This window comes from Colobus angolensis, unplaced genomic scaffold (assembly GCF_000951035.1).
Source record: "Colobus angolensis palliatus isolate OR3802 unplaced genomic scaffold, Cang.pa_1.0 Scaffold221, whole genome shotgun sequence".
Taxonomy (NCBI): Eukaryota; Metazoa; Chordata; class Mammalia; order Primates; family Cercopithecidae; genus Colobus; species Colobus angolensis.
Window position 1 is genome coordinate 1,787,175 of NW_012115389.1, and position 17,596 is coordinate 1,804,770.

The 17,596-nt window shown below is 38.9% G+C and overlaps 1 protein-coding gene across 5 annotated transcripts; it reads left to right on the plus strand.

Moving 5' to 3' along the window:
* The first annotated feature begins 801 nt into the window (after window positions 1-801).
* On the plus strand, window positions 802-17,085 carry MTRF1L (mitochondrial translational release factor 1-like). Of its 5 annotated transcripts, none has more exons than XM_011943749.1 (7): window positions 802-1,190; window positions 5,821-5,900; window positions 9,132-9,290; window positions 9,807-9,970; window positions 11,544-11,661; window positions 13,163-13,299; window positions 14,378-17,085. In XM_011943749.1, exons 3-7 carry the CDS (start codon window positions 9,194-9,196, stop codon window positions 14,576-14,578), a joined length of 717 nt encoding a protein of 238 aa, XP_011799139.1. In that variant the 5' UTR covers window positions 802-1,190; window positions 5,821-5,900; window positions 9,132-9,193; the 3' UTR covers window positions 14,579-17,085. The 5 variants fall into 5 exon arrangements, with proteins under 5 accessions (XP_011799139.1, XP_011799136.1, XP_011799138.1 ...); XM_011943746.1 differs by having other exon boundaries at window positions 9,107-9,290; window positions 14,378-15,115; XM_011943747.1 differs by having other exon boundaries at window positions 827-1,190; window positions 9,107-9,182; window positions 14,378-15,115.
* Window positions 17,086-17,596: the final 511 nt, after the last annotated feature.

The following is a 17,596-nucleotide window of genomic DNA, read 5'->3' on the forward strand; positions in this document are numbered from 1 at the left end:
ATTTCTCCGTTGAGCTGTGAACAGGTCTTTTGAAAAGTGCAAAGTATTGTGCCAATAAATGTCGGTATTGCTGGCACCTATCCGCTACCAGTTTTTTGGAAAGGGACGAGAGTTGGACTCCTGGAGGCAGATAGCTGAAGACTTTGTTGGGCTGTTGTTACTGTAACACGTAATCACTTCTTTAAAAGCTGACGATAAGTGGGACTAAGTGAAATGAATGGGCAGGTGAATAACAAAGTCCTTTGAAAGCAAGTAAATGACACGGCAATAAAGGGCACGCATGTCTATTGGGCAAATTCATTCAGTGGTTATCTCATAATACACTTATCACGTCCTTATTAACACGAACCTGACCCACCGTGGACAAGATAAACATAAGCAGCAAAAAGGAAGAGGAATACACACACGCGTGTCCATAATAAAACTCGCTCTTGGAGACTCAGGGCCAGCCGTGCACTGGAGACTTGACGACTTGCGTGGCTGTAACCTCCACCCTGCAGCGTCTAGACCCTCGATTGCCCTCCACTGCGGCTCTGGAGGTCCCGACTCAGGGCATGGGAAAGAAATCCTCACTATCAGAAAACAGAGGGGCAATTTGCTGCTCTCCCTTTCCGGCCCAACTCGACACCCATCAACAGGGTCCTTGCGAAGAGGCTTTCAGAAGAGGCTCCCAAGGTCTCCCAGGCCCGCCCCGCCCCAATCACGCTCCGCTCAGCCCCCTCAACTTTTGGCCTCCAGGAAGTTCGCAACGTTCTCACGCTTGGCAGGAAGTTCCTGCCAAGGCTGCCGGAAAATCCTTTAAAAAACAGCGCGTGCGCTGGGCGGGGCTTGGTGAGCTCTCACCCCTATCTCCAAGTTCCGGGTGTTGTCGCGAGGGCTGGCCTGTCCGGAACTTCCGGCTCCGGTCAGGCTCCGCGGTCTCGGCCTAATGATGCGGTCCTGGCATCTGTGGAGCGCTGTCCGGTGCCTCTGGCCCCGCGGGGCCATTGGCCCAGCCCGCCGGCCCCTGAGCTCCAGTAGCCCGCCGCTGGAGGAGCTGTTCGCCCGGGGCGGGCCCTTGCGGACCTTCCTCGAGCGCCAGGCGGGGTCTGAAGCCCATTTGAAGGTCAGGAGGCCGGGGTTGGCGGCAGTGATCAAACTGTTGAACGAGAAGGAGCAGGAACTGCGGGAGACCGAGCCCTTGCTGCACGGTAAGAGCCGGGCCCGGGGGAGCGGCGTCAAAGCACATTCTTGACTCTTCGTTTGTTTTTTCCACTACCCACACGACCCGAGTTAGAAACTCTTACTTGCAGCCGTTTTTATTTTGGATCAGAGGTAAGGACATCATTACGTGCTCTCTGATCCTATCCTCCCCTGTGGGCTCTCTTGTGCTCCTTTGCCACGGTGCTCTGCCCCCCTTTACATGCTTATTAGTTGTGTATTCGGGCAAGAGATCATTAGCAAGGATAAATAAGGCACTGTCCCTGTGATGGGTTCCGCAGCGGTGTTTCTCAAAGTGTGGTGTGGAGACCCATCTGCAGTAGTATCGGGGCAGTGCTTGTTAATAGCAGACTTAGGACTCAGAATCTCAGACCTAGACGTGCTTTTTTCTTTTTAGACGGAGTTTCGCTCTCTTGCGCAGACTGGAGTGCAGTGGCGCGATCTCGGCTCACTGCAAGCTCCGCCTCCCAGGTTCACACCATTCTCCTGCCTCAGCCTCCGGAGTAGCTGGGACTACAGGCGCCCTAATTTTTTGTATTTTTAGTAGAGACGGGGTTTCACCGTGTTAGCCAGTCTGGTCTCGATCTCCTGACCTCGTGATTCGGCCTCCCAAAGTGCTGGGATTACAGGTGTGAGCCACCGTGCCCGGCCTAGACGTGCATTTAACAAGTTTCCCAAGTGATTCTGGAATGAGGCTTAAGTGTCTGCATTGCTATAAGCTCCCAGGCCTGCCAAGCTGTTGGTCCAGGCACCACTTTGGGTAGCAAGCTTCCACAGAGATTCGCAGTCTAGTGAGGGACATAATTAATTACCTGTAATATAGCTGGAAGTAAGAATAGATATAAATGTATGAATAAAGACCTAGGAGAGCAAGCACTTGTTAAACACTGGGGAGGTGTAAAGGCCCACCCATACAGGATATAGTAATAGTTTAACTTGTATTGATCCCTTACTGTACTCCAGGGTTTGTTTAGTCAGACACCACTAATTACTAAAAAAATTACGGAAATAGCTTTTAGGCGCTTACAGTCTAGTAAGGGAGATGTGTAAGAAGTAAGAATATTAAGTGACTTTTATAGTTATAAAGATTAGTGTTTAACATCTGCAATAAACCCCAGAGTGTTATCAAAAACAAAGGCTGGCATTTAAGTGTATCTCGAAGGGTAAGCAGGAGGTTGTCTGTCAGATGGTGCAAGAGATTGAAGGCAGAGAGGTGACCGACCTAGGTAAAGGTACTAAATTGGGAAACTCAATATGGCCTAAGTATAGAATAGGTGGGAGATGATAATGTCATAGAAACATGAAGCCAGAAAGACAGTTAAGAACCTTGCAAGACAAAAAATTTGAATTTATTTTTTATAGACCATGGAAAGTTGCATATGTTTTTAAGCAGAGAAGTCACGTCTTTGTAAAGAAAAGTTAATGGTGGCATGCGTTGAGGATGAATTGGAGTATTCTCCAGAAACCCTGGTGACTGACAGGCCAGGGAGGAGGAAGTTGAAACAATCCAAAGAAGAAATAGTGATAGGAATAGGTCTGACTCACAAAACATTCTGAGGAACCAATTAGGATTTAGTGGCTTATGTCCTGAGAAGGATGAAGGAGAGAGAGTTAATTCTAAGAAAAGTCTTAGGTTTCTGGCTTCAGCACACGAGTGGTACTGTTAATTAAGACGAAAGTATAAAAGTTGGACCAAATTTTTTTCAAAAGATGAGTTTTGCACTGAATGCCATATTAAGTTAAAAATACCTGTGAAAAGGAATTCCAATAATGATATCTGTACTAGTTGAGGAGAAAAAATTACTGACATAGGAGAAAAATTGAGCCCAAATAATCATGAGAGCTCTTGAGATATACAGTACGTGGTAAACTAAACCTTAGAAGTAGATGAGAACACTCAGGGAAAATTCATTAAGATAGAAACAAGTCTAAAAAGGCCAGAAATACATAGTATTTGAGGAGCAGGCAGAGAAGAAAGTTATAAAAGGTTAAGAAAAAAACAGCCAGAGCTTTGTGACCTTGAAGTAGATAAATAAATGAATCTGTAGAAGCCAATTAAAGAAAATTTCAAGAAGTAAGAGATCCTTGGCCAGGCGTGGTGGCTCACGCCTCTAATCCCAGCACTTTGAGAGGCCCAGGTGGGTGGATCAATTGAGCCCAGGAGTTCGAGACCAGCCTGGGCAACATTGCAAAACCCTGACTCTACAAACAGTGCAGAATTAGCTGGGCATGCTGGTGTGTGCTTGTTGTCCCAGCTACTTGAGAGGCTGAGGTGGGAGAATTGCTTGAACTCGGGAGATGGAGGTTGCAGTGAGCCAAGATGGTGCCACTGCACTCCAGCCTGAGTGACAGCGCAAGACCCTGCCTCAAAAAAAAAAAAAAAAAAAATCCTCAGTACCTGACATAGAAAGGTAAAACTCAACCTTTTCAGGTCACACTGAAATAACTCTTTCGATTTGGCAATTTTGTCATTGGTAATTTGAATAAAAATAGTCTTGATATGATTATAGAATCCAGTGTAACAGCTTGAAAGGTAAATTAGAGTTAACAGGAGAAAAGTAATAAAAATGGCATTTTATCTCCAGAAATGTGGGTGGGAAAAGAGGGGTGACAATAAGCAGCTACTCAGAGGGTTGAAAAGAATGGGATCCATTTAGAATGGGAAACCATAAACATCTTTGTAGGGAAAGGGGAAGGCGGGCACATGGTAGGTGTCCAGTAAACATATGTTGATTTATAATATTCAAAGAAATTAAAGAAGTAGTGTATTACCATTGGCTGTGAGTAACTCCTCATTCTAAACCCTTTAGAGCGGCGCTGTCCAATATAGTAGCCAGTTGCTACATAGCTGTTGAGCATCTATTTGTGGCTAGTCTGAATTAAGGTTTTTAAGTGTAAAATACATATAGATTTCAAACACTTGGTATAGAAAGTAATATTTTTATGTTAATTACATGTTGAAATAATATTTGGAGCATATTGGGTTAAATAAAATATAGTTTTTAAATTACTTCTAGACTCTAGTTCCAATCTCCTTATCTTTGCAGAACTGAAAGGCACCTTAGAGATCATCCAGCTCAGAACTTTCATTTCATTCTTGTCATAACTGAGAGAAGTTGAGCCTATTGCCCTAACAGTACCTTAGCGATTAAACTAGGGCTAGAATTCATTTTTGCTTTTCCTAACTCAACACATTTTCCATTCTACCAGATTTCTTCCATACCATATGCGTGCCAAAATAATTTTCAGCAGTGCTTCCTGTACTTGCTTATTTCAGTTTTGCTGTTGTTATTCTCTCCTTGAGTTAATCTTTCTTTCCTTTTTCTGCCCATTCCAAAATCAACAGATTCCTTCAAGGTGCAACTGTTTTAATATTTAATCACATAGTGTATTAGTCTGTTTTCACACTGCTGATAAAGACATACCCAAGATGGGGTAATTTTTAAGAAAAAAAGGTTTAATAGACTCACAGTTCCACGTGGCTGGGGAGGTCTCACAATCATGGTGGAAGGCAAAAGACACTTCTTACATGGCAGCAGACAAGAGAGAGAACTTGTGCAGGGGAACTCTTCTTTATAAAACCATCAGATCTTGTGAGACTTACTCACTATCACAAGAACAGCACGGGAAATACCTGCCCCCATGATTCAGTTACCTCCCACAACAGGTGGGAACTGTGGGAGCTACAAATCAAAATGAGATTTGGGTGGGGACACAGCCAAACCATATCACATAGTGGTTTAGGTTATTTTTTGTTTTCCTCTTTTAGAAAAATATAAAGAAACTAAAATTATCTATAATGCTTTCTTGAGGGCAGGTCTTACATATGTATTATCCCAGTTCTCAGCACGGTTGGTTCTTAATAGAGAAGCATACAGATACTTTGTAAGGGTTTGAACTTTCCATAGAGAGAACAATTTGTTAATAGCCAGAAATTTTCCCTTTCCTCCTCCTTTATATAGGCTGCATATCATCTATAGGGTAGAGGAATGAGAAAGTATGTTTTATAAGATAAAAATGAAAATTTAAAGATGAAACAACAATAAGGGTAAAGCCAGAGAGAGAGGAGTACTTCATATAAACATTCTGTGTACATTAGGCAGAGTCTAATAAATGTTTTTGGGTGGATACTAAAATACTAATGAAACATTTGCTTATAAGAGAATAAATAACTTTCTACTTTTTAATTGAATTTTAGTTTTACTGATGTAAACTTCTGTATCCCTTCTGTCCATCTTATTAGCTAAATGCACTCATTGGTTATTGTACAGTCTAAGTTGGAAGCCTAAAAGCATATTTATTAAAGTGCATATTTCACAGAGATGAAATTATGGAAGAGTTTAGCTTCTTTATATTTTTATAGAAATTTTTATTTTACTTTCTTTTGTCAGAAAAAAAATTTTATACTTACATGCGTATGAAAACTAATATATCAAATGGTGAAATGGATTGAAAGGACATTTATTGAAAGGCATTTATTGAATGGCATTTATTGAAAGGACAAGATAGACATTTTATTTTTCTCTTCAGCTATAATAACCATAAAACTATTTCCTAGAAGTCTGCTGGCAGTTTAACACTAATTAAGGAAAACCTTAACTTCTGCCCTTTTTTTCCTAGATGAGAATGAAGATTTAAGGAAACTTGCAGAGAATGAAATAACTCTGTGTCAAAAAGAAATAACTCAGCTGAAGCATCAGGTATGGTATTTCTGCAAAGAATAAAGCATTTGTGCTATTCTTAGGCATTAAAGTTTATTAAAGGTTTATAAAAACAAAGAAGTGACTAGCTTGTTACTGTTTAGAATAAATTGGGTTTTTAAAATTTATTTTCTAGATTTATTGAGATATAAATTGACCCCCAAAATTGCATATATTTAAGGTGTATGATGTGATGTTTTGATATATGCATACATTTTGAAATGATTATGACTATCAATAAACTGGCTTTTAAAGAACAAACTTCACGTGGTCCTGTTTTCATCATACAAAAAGTACTGTACAGCTCTCACAGAAAGTTAAATGTCACAGTGATAGTATTTTCTGGAAAGGCAGCAAAATAGTGATGTATCTTCCCTCTTTTTTTTTTTTTTTTTTAAAGAAGGTTAGAGGTAGACATGGGGCAGAAGAGGTTATATGAAAGGACTTCAAAAGTTTTTGGAAAACTGGAATTAAAAGAGATATATATATATAAACTTTATTGACATAAGTGCCACCAACTATCAAGTTCAAGACACTTCTGTAAGCAAAAAGGTGATACACCAGCATTTAATGTATCCCTAAAGAACTGAGGGTCCTGGGAATTTAACCATGTCAATGTAGTCTTTTTTATATTATTAACTAAAGAACAATGGGTACCCTTTACAAATTTTTTAAGATTAGGAAACAAAAAAAGGAGAAGCCACATAAGGACTGTAACATGAATGCCTATGGATTTCCCATTGAAACTCTCAAAATTGCCTCTGTTGGATGAGAGGAATGAGCAGGAGCACTGGTGTAGGAGAGGACTCTGGTGAAGCTGTCCCTGGTATTTTGGTAAAACTCTGGCTGATTTTCTCAAAACCCTCCTAGTAAGCAGATACTGTTGTTCTTTGGCCATCCAGAATGTCAGTAAGGAAGATGCCTTGAGCATCCCCAAAACGACTATTGCCATGACCTTTGCCCCTAGCCAGTCTGCTTTCGCTTTGACTGGACCCCTTCCACATCTTGGTGGCCATTGTTTTGATTATGCTCTGTCTCCAGGATCATACTGGTAAAGCCATGTTTCATTTGCGGTTACAATTCAAAGAAATGTTTCAGGATCTTGATCCAATTTGTTTAAAATTTCTATTGAAAGCTCTGCTTTTGCCTCCAGCTGATCTGCATGCAAAGGTTCTGGCACCCATCCAGAGGAAAGTTTGCTCACCTTTAGTTTTTTTGTCAGAATTTTATAAGCTGAACCAGTTGAGATGTCTTTGGTGTGGCTGTTGTTTCTGCTGTTAACCATCAGTCCTCTTCAATTAGGGCACAAATCAGATTAATTTTTTTCCTCACAAACTGATGTGGATGGTCTGCCACTGTGGACTTCTTCTTCAACATCATCTTGTCTCTACGTAAAACGAGTTCTCCATTTGTAAACTGCTGATTTCTTCAGGTCATTGTCCCTGTAAACTTTTCATAAAGCATCAATGATTTCACCATTCTTCCACCCAAGCTTCACCAGCAATTTAATGTTTCTTCTTGCTTCAGTTTTAGCAGAACTGATATGCCCTTTTTAGTGCCTTAAACTAGAACCTGTAACTTCTTATAACAAGTTAGCATGAGTTTATTTTGTTACAAAATAACTTTGAAATACAACTTCTTGAAGTCCCCTGGTACAGTGATAGACCGTGAGCCTCAGGGCCAGGAATATTTATTTTGCATCTCTTACACTATTTAGAATGTCAGACCTAGAGTAAGCCCTCAGGATTTTAAGAATTGGATTACACTGCTTTGATTATACATCCAGGAGAATTACAGAACATATAGAGTTAATGAAGAATAATTATATGAAATTAGAGCCACTCTTTGCTAATTCTGTAAAGCAGAGACTAAAGGTTGACAGCAGTTACCTCTGGGGATAAGTGAAAGAATGTGTTAGGTAAGGAAGGACCCAGGAAAGGGGGTACTTATTTTTGAGAATCTGCCTTCCCTTTAGCCAAATGTGAAATTTACTAAAAACTAATGTTCCTATAACCTATGTTAGAAGGGGAGAATTCCACTATAAGGTGAAAAGTGTAGTGTAGCTCGTGTTTTACCCATTTTCTAAATTAAATTTTGTGTGAATAAGAAGGATATATGTATTAAAGGTTTCTGTTCAATGTGTAGTAATCAACAAACAGAAGTAAAATCCATTTGTTCAAAATTTGAATGATAATGTTGTATTGGCATCGGCTAGAGAGATGGAAAAGTAGTAACTAGCATGGCTTCTGACCAATGTCTAGGGTGAAAGCAGTGTACTCAGGTATATTCAGGTTCAATTCTAGCTCTTCCACTTACTTTCGAGTTGGGTAATGTTGAGCCACTAGATTATTCAACCCCTGTAAAGTTAGTTTCACATCTTAAGGTAGAACTGTTAATAATACTTACCCCAGATTGTTTTAAGAATTAAAGTATGTACAGTGCTTAGAATGCCTGCCATATATTAAAGAACCAATAAAATGTTGGTAGCTTTTCTTATTAATTAACTTAATCTAAGAAGTCTTTATTCTAGATCCCCTTGATTAGAAACATACTATTGTAATGGAGGGAAGACTGATCTAGGCACAAAGGTTTGTGTTTTTGTGCCTGCTTGGTCAGTAACTAACGCTTTGCCCTTAAACAAGTCATTTAATCTCTGTTAACCTCTGTTTCCTTTACATGTAAAATTAAAGAATTGGACCAGATAATCTCTAAGGGCCTTTTTAGTTTCAAAATTACAAGTTTATCTTCCATAATAAGAAATCTTAAAATAATACAAATGCAGTTTTGAGTGCTTTTGGTTTTCTGCCATACTAGGCCTTAAATTTCAACAGGAAGGAGCTAGAATCATCTTTTGCTTTCTACAACAGTGTAATTTCCTAATCACAGCAAGTACTTAGTTCTTATTAACAGAAGAGAGAACTGATATAAAGCATACAAGAACTCCAACAGAAAATAAAACAAGCCTGAAGTTTTAGCTGAATCTTACAGCATTTATAATATAGTTGTAACATTAATACTTTATGGAAGTTACACATTATACAGTTCTAATTGGCAAGATGGTTGAACAGTACTCAGCAATATTAAATTATTTGCTTGGAGAAACTTAAGTTAAAATTTAAAATTTCTGAATCTAATCATTTAGCTTTTTATTTTTTGGTAAAATTTAAATCTTAATTATAGGAGGGGTGATATTTTTGTATTTACAGATTATCTTACTTTTGGTTCCCTCAGAAGAAACAGATGAAAATGATTTGATCCTGGAAGTAACTGCAGGAGTTGGAGGTCAGGAGGCAATGTTGTTTACTTCAGAGATATTTGATATGTATCAACAATATGCCGCATTTAAAAGATGGCATTTTGAAACCCTGGAATATTTTCCAAGTGAAATAGGTCAGTAAACTATTCGTTTTGTTTTGGGTAAAGTGTTTAGGAAAAGAGTTGGAAAGACCATGACTAGGCTTTAGAACTTATCTGTAAGGATGCTTATGTAGTTTTATGCTCATCCTTTACCTAATAAATTTGAATGCAAATACAATAATTTTGAAATGACCTATAAAATCTCATGGAGAGTCTTTCAATAATACTAACCATTGAATTGCTAACAGTTTTTAAAAGTAGTCTTAGATATGTTACTGATGTCAATTGATTAGCCTCATACATGTTTTGTTTAGTACTTGTAAGCAGTAAAGATAAATATTAAAACACTAAATATTTTAATGTTTTACAGTCTCCATGTTTATCTCCTTTTATAACTTTAAAAATATACCTCAAGATTTTTACAGTCTCCATGTTTATCTCCTTTTATGAGTTTAAAAATATAGTTCAAGATAGTAGATGTGATTGGTGATCAATTATTTATAAATGGCAGGAATAATAAAAATAATTCCATTTCCCTGTATTTTCAAGGTGGCCTTAGACATGCGTCTGCCAGCATTGGGGGTTCAGAAGCCTACAGGCACATGAAATTTGAAGGAGGTGTGCACAGAGTACAAAGAGTGCCAAAGACAGAAAAGCAAGGCCGCATCCATACTAGCACCATGACTGTAGCGATATTACCCCAGCCTACTGAGGTAAGGCTTATAAGCCCTTCTCCTTGGAATCCTGGGCCTAGCACAGTGCCTTGCCCCCAGAGTAACATTTAGAGTTTACTGAATTGAGTATCTATTTGGTCTTCCAAGCTTGTGTATTTTGAGTTGTATATTATCTCAGTCTAAAAAATATGTTATAATGTTAAAAATCAAGGATTTGTAAATGATACAATGTTGCATTGTCTGTGTATTAATATTTTCTTAATAAGTAGTTACTGTGAGATCATCTCTGTGGGTGAAATAATAACCTATTTAAATATGGACTGGTTGCCTTTATAATGACTTCTGCCTTGTGTGACTGGTTTATGGGGTATTAACAGCAACAATCCTATTTAACAAAGGTAATTAACAGAATTGCTGCTTCATAACCCAGTTACATTAAAATTAAAATATATTGTTATACTGTTCATAATGAGTATACTTTTTCTCACAAAGCAAATTCTCAGTCTATATTTTTAAGATAACTTAGTGTAGGAGTTCTGTTTTGCCTCATTTCCTTTCTGCTAAAAAGTGATAGGAGATATCTGACTTGTTTTTCAGAATGAAGTGTGAATGCTTTGAGAAGGAACTCTCAGTGGTTCCTATGCTAATTTTGGGAAAAAGTGCTATTGACTCTGTAATAGGTTTCATGGAGTTCCTTTCTTTAGGTCTTCATAGTTTCTTCAGATCTAATTTTTGTGTGAAGCGTAGATGAGAAACTAAACAGTTAAGGGAGAGAGTGAAGTAGAATAAATGGCAGGAGCCACACCTAGCAACCTAGTCACTTACGTTTAAGCATCTTGGGGTGGAAGGTTTCAGGAAAAGATGAGACACTGAGGTCCATGTATCATCTTAATTCTTCTAGCAACCATAAGAGGGAGTCACACAGGGAAACATAGAGGTGGAAGGCCCAGGGAATGGTAGGATTCTTACCGCCAGCATTGCAGACATGTCACAGAATGGTTCTTAGTTGTTCATGAAACAGTGCTTTTGATGGTGGCTCCCAGGACAAAGCATTACCTTGACCTCAGATCCCAGTGTGTTGAGGAATTGAGACCCATGATTTCTTGGTCACTCCCATTTCCATTTGGTTCATCTTTGCCTCCAAATATGTTTGAAATAAAACAAAACAGACCCTTCCCACAGTTCTGAAGCTACCATTTGTGTGTGTGTGTGTGTGTGTGTGGTTTTTTTTCCTGCTGCTAGGCTCTTTAAACTCAGAAAAATTTGAAAAAAACCTTTCCTTAGCTCACGCATTCAGTTCTAAAAGTAGGCAGAATAGTATCAAGTTCTACTGTTTCTTTGGTAAGAAATGGGTAAAGAGAAGCCAGGTTTCTGAGAACTAGAAAGGATTTGTTTTTCAAAACTGTACAATCCTGTACAATTTCGATTCCTTACTCTTCCAAAAAGCAAAGCAGTTTTAAATTGGTATCCTTCTAGCTACTTTCTAGTCTTAAAGTTAAACCTCCCAAATATATGAATTCTGTTCATGTTGTGTATTTATAAATGGGTCGCTCTTGCCTTTATAAAGTTGGTACATATAACCTTTTAAAATACCAGTTTTTCTTCTGTATAGATTAATCTCGTGATTAATCCGAAAGATTTGAGAATTGACACTAAGCGAGCCAGTGGAGCTGGGGGGCAGCATGTAAATACCACAGACAGTGCTGTCCGGATAGTTCATCTTCCAACAGGTGTGTACTTATTCCTTCAACATACGACACCAAAGAAATCAATTTTGGAATAATTTGACTAATTTTCCACTGAAATAGATCGTCAGTTACCAGAGAAATGTATACTACAAAGGACTGTTATTAAATACTTGATTTACTTAGAAGCCTTACCTGATACTCTGGGGGATAATTGCAAGGCCAGGAAGAGGGAGGGATCCAAACTCAGGGAATGTCTGTATTAATGATTATTTATAGAAGGTGTGGATGGTCCTTCCAGGTGGAGTTCTGAGGTTTATACTTAAAAAGAAAATTCTCACAATGAAGTTATTATCATGGGTTCTTTATCAGAAAATGCTCTAAATCATTGGTTCTGGGCATTTTTGCAGGGGAGGGGAACATAGCCTCCTTTGAAAAAATGAGATGAAAGCATTGTACAGTTTTGTATATAACTGCAGGGGCTTCTTTCCATTAACTTCATTCACATACCTCCAGGGGATCTGATTCTAGATAGTTAGGCAAAGGGACTACATCCAAATCTTTAAGTCTCCAGTACACTGTAGGTTGAACTAAACGTCTTTCACAAGTATTACCACAGTGATTCACATGTGATAAAGCATATGGATAGCAAATCTCAGTTATCTAGAAGGGAAACAAGAATCTCTTACTATGACTGATTTCAAAGGGGCATAATCCCTATTAACTAATAGTGGTTGAGGCCAGTACTGGATTGTTATGATTTTGTTCTTTTAATTATGGGAATATCCTTATGTTAAACTGGATGTCGTCTTAGGTAATACAGAATACAAAACAGAAATTGGGGGGAGAAAATGGATAGCCTAAAAAAATTAAGTGATTTTCTCTAGTAATAGGATTTCTCATTTATCTTCATTTCTGTAAGTAGTTGTTACTTTTAAAACACGGTGGCTAGCTGAGGGGAAACAATCCGTATTAAATGATTTATGCTTATTGTTTAGTATGTATGCCTTCAGTATAGAAATACTTTGTGCTAGGTCGGGCGCAGTGGCTCACGCCTGTAATCCCAGCACTTTGGGAGGCTGAGGCGGGCGGATCACGAGGTCAGGAGATCAAGACGATCCTGGCTAACATGGTGAAACCCTATCTCTACTAAAAATACAAAAAAAATTAGCCAGGCGTGGTGGCAGGTGCCTGTAGTCCCAGCTACTGGGGAGACTGAGGCAGGAGAATCGCTTGAACCCGGGAGGCAGAGCTTGCAGTGAGCCAAGATATCACCACTGCACTCCAGCCTGGGTGACAGAGTGAGACTCCATCTCAAACAAAAAAAAAAAGAAAGAAATACTTTGTGCTATTGCTCAAACTTAAATTTTCAGTTTTCTGATAAACTCTGCAAAAGTGAAGTCTATAGTCTCTCCCTTTTTTATTAGAGTCCTGTTTTTTCCCCCTCATAAAGGAAGAAGAAAAAGGATGATGAGGAAAAGGAGTATTCCTTGATAATAAGAAGATTTTTCTATTAAAACTTTTTAATTCTTGTAACACTATTCAGGTGTTGTTTCTGAATGTCAACAAGAGAGATCTCAACTGAAAAATAGAGAGCTGGCTATGACAAAGTTACGTGCAAAACTGTACAGCATGCATCTAGAAAAAGAAGCAAATAAAAGACAGAATGCTAGAAAAATTCAGGTAAAAAATGAATTTTAAAAATGCTTTTAAAGGATAGAAATATTTTTATGTAATTCAGCTTTTTTTAAAATAACTCAGTTTTTACATATTATATTTGTTTTAACCTGTGTTGAAAACAATTCAGGTAGTCTGAGGACTCTCCTTGTTTGATAGTAATCTTACACCTCTGCCCTGTTTTCTATATTCAAAGGTATTTTTCTCAGACTTTTAATCAGTTACTAAAAATAAAGATATATACTGAGTCCTCATTCATTTTTAATCCTTTGAAATTGTAATATGGAAGGAAGTTTGAAATCTAACTCAACTTGGCTTTCTTCCTGTTTGGTGTTTAATTTTTGTTGTTGTTTGTTATTGAGATAGAGTTTCACTCTTGTCACCCAGGCTGGAGTGCAGTGGCGCGATCTCGGCTCACTGCTGCTTCCTGGGTTCAAGCGATTCTCCTGCCTCAGCCTCCTGAGTAGCTGGGATTATAGGTGCCCACCAGCACACTCGGCTAATTTTTTGTATTTTTACTAGAGACGGGGTTTCGCCATGTTGGGCAGCCTGGTCTTGAACTCCTGACCTCAGGTGATCTACCCACTTCAGCCTCCCAAAGTGCTGAGATTACAGGCATGAGCCACCGTGCCCTGCCAGTATTTAATTTTATAACTACAGAGCCTTTTAAGAACTCCTCAATATGGGAAACTCACCGCCTTGTTATCACGGAAGATGACTGCATTAATTCACAGAGATAATACGTATTCAGCAACTATAGGAATAGCAACTATGTGCCAGGCTCTATAGCCATCATCACTGTGTAGTAGACACTGTATTTTGCAGATGGGGAAACTAAGCTGCCCGAGGTCATAGAACATTGAAGTGGCTGAGGCAGGATTCAGATATTAATCTGATTTTAGAGCACATGTTCTTTTTTCTATATCATGTTCCCATGTCATTTGGGGATTCAAAGTGTTTAAAACCTGATTCTCGCATTTTGATTCATGTTATAAATCAAGAACGTAAGTCTCCAGATCAGTTAAATTTGTAGGTTTAAATTGCCCTGAATCTAACTGTATCTCATCTTTTTTTCTATATACAGATTGGAAGTAAAGGAAGATCAGAGAAAATAAGAACATATAATTTTCCACACAACCGGGTCACAGATCACAGAATAAGCAAGACACTGCATGATCTTGAAACTTTTATGCAGGGAGATTATCTACTGGATGAACTTGTACAGTCATTGAAGGAATACGCTGATTATGAATCTTTAGTAGAAATTATTTCCCAAAAAGTTTAAGTTGATTTGTTATTTATAGACTTTCGTAGCTTCGAACACTTCTACAGCACATCCACATAGGGTGAAAATACCCTTATTCTCTTAAAAAACATGAGTTAACACAGTTGGAGGTAATATGCATATTTTGAAGTCATAATTTACACAGATCTCTCTCAATGCATTAGCAAAAATCATACAATATACAGATGGTCCTTGATTTACATTGTGGTTAATTCCCAGTAAACCCATCATAAGTTAAAAAAGCATATAACGTTAGCAACACAGCAGCCTCCTACTTAATGACAGCTTGACGTAACAATTTTCCAACTTTACCGTGGTATGAAAGAGGCATGATTCGTAAGTCCTAAGGAGCTCCTCAGCTTGAAATGGGGCTGCATCCCTGTAAACCCATCATAAAGTCAAAAAATCCTAAAACCATAATAAGTTGGTGACCACCTGTAATCATGACGTAGTGGTAAATCTTGGACACTTCCTTACAATAAGTAGACAAAGGAAAATCATCTTTTGTCCTGTTCTATGTAAGTATTTAATGATCAAAAATTCAGTTTAAATATTATGAAAAACTTCAAACAAAGTAGTAGAGATATGATAGTAAATATTGTATCCTGATATCTAGTCAGGAGACAGAAACCAGACCATTAACTTGAACAGGGATAATTTTAATATAAAAAAACTGTTAACTGATAATGGTATTAGCTTTTAAGAGGGATGAAAGAGAGCTACGATGTTCTAGGACTGAGAGTACCCAAGTTAAGAATACCCTTGAAAGGGGCTCCCCTTACCCATGGTGAAGTCCGGCCTAATGGAGAGAGACTGGCTATAGCCTCCTCAGTGATGGGGAAATTGTCTTGCCTTGGGCCAGAGCTGGTGTACAGCTGGTGGATCGGGTCTTAGAAGCAAAGAATCTCTCACCCTCTACTGGTAAGCCAGAAGCCTCTTGCCAGGGTGTGAGCAAAACTTGGACAGGAACTCTCAGTAGATGTTTGTGTTTGTCAAGACTCTCCAGACAAACTCCCTTAAAAGGATTGGCTTGTGTGATTATTATTAAGTCTAACAAGTCCAAAAGCTGGAGTGTGAGGCAAGAGGCTGGAGACCCAGGAAAGCTGATAGTGCAGGTCCAGTCCAAACGTATCTGTTGGAGGATTCTCTTGTTCTTGGAAGAGGACAGTCATTTTTTCTCTTCAGACCTTCACCTGACTGGATCAAGCCCACTAACATTGAGGAGGGCAGTCTGCATTACTCAAAGTCCACTGATTTAAATGTCAATCTCATGTAAAAACACCCTCACAGAAACACCTAGCATAATGTTTGACCTTATAATTGGAAAATCAGAGCAGAAGTTAAATCTCTTAAAAAAAAAAAAGTATGACCCAGTAGCTAGGCACCCTGTGGCCCAGTCAAGTTGACACATAAAATTAACTGTCACAATATCATCTTAGAAGCAAGAGAAGCCCCTTTATTCTGCAGTGCCCCTCTACCAACACCTTCTGACAAAGAACATGGTGCTATTTGGCATGGGAGAAATGTTCAGTTTGCTATGGCTTGAATGTGTCCCCTCAAATTCAAGGGTTGCCAATGTGACAGCATCAAGAGGTGGGCCCTTTAAGAGATCACTAGGCCATGAGGGATTCTCTCAGGACTGGGGTGAAGGCCCTTAATAAAAGAGGCTTCAGGGAGCATCCTGCTAGCTTGCCTTCTGTATGTGAGAACACAGCAAGAAAGCCCTAGTCAACAAGTGCCAGCTCCTTGATCTTAGACTTCCCATCCTCCAGAACTGTGAGAAATACATTTCTGTTCTTTACAAATTACCCAGTCTCCTGTATTCTGTTAAAGCAGCACAAAATGAAGATAACATACCCGAACACCTGAACATTCTTCACAAGGTCGTAAATGTACTACTTTATTCTGGTCTCAGTATTGTGTGCTTAATAAGGAAATGAGAAAGGGTGGATCAGGGCATACGATAAACAAGTTACTGCTAGACCTCTCAATGCCATTAATGGTAAGACTGTATTTTTGTCATTCTTGTCTCTTCGGAAGCTAACACCATGCTATAATAGGCACTAAATAGATGTCTAAAAACAAAACATACCTTATGTGTTTTTCTAGAAATCTGGTGTATTGTTCAGAAAGAACCAAAATTCAACTTAATTTCAAAGGGCCTGAAGCACTAGTTAATCAAAATTCCTTAGTTTTTAATGGTACTACCACTCTCAAATTTAAAATGTCATCTTAAGTTCCCCTTCCTCGCATTGGATATATTGCTAAAACCTGCAATCCTTTTTAGTTCCATTACCACTGCTCTTGTCCAGAATTACTTCTCAGACTACTTTAATAGTCACCTGACTTCTCCCCTGCATCCTATTTGCTGTCTAATTTTAATTACAAATAAGTAACTGCCAAACTAATCTTTCTAAAAAGCAAGACTGATCTCGTCACTCCTTTGCTCAACAATGTAAAAGCTCCCATTGCCTCCCAAATAAAATCAGCTCTCCACTGTGTATACATCCATGATCTGTATCCAGCATCATTTGTATTAGCTCACTTTACACACCACCCCCCATGCCACATCAAATTACCTTAATAAATGCAACTGCATTTACCCTTTCCCTTATTTTGTTCTTTATGTTGTAGAAGGCCTCCTTTGTGCCCGTGTCTTCAGAAGACATCCCCTACAGCCATGGTTCTCATCCAGAGGGCCTTTGGCCCCCAGGAGCCATCTGGAAATGTTTAGAGACAGTTATCACAACTGGAAGACAGAATAAAAGAGATGCTGCTAAACACCCTACAACAGTTACCTGGCCCGAAGGTGCTGAGGTTAAGAAGCCCTGTCCTACAGATGATTCCCTTATCCTGGTACACAGAAGTAACTCCTTGTTTCTATGAAAATTTCCACAATTTTCTTTTTGAGATGGAGTTTCACTCTTGTTGGCCAGGCTGGAGTGTAATGGCGTGGTATCAGCTCACTGCAACCTTCGCCTCCCGGGTTCAAGTGATTCTCCTGCCTCAGCCTCCCAA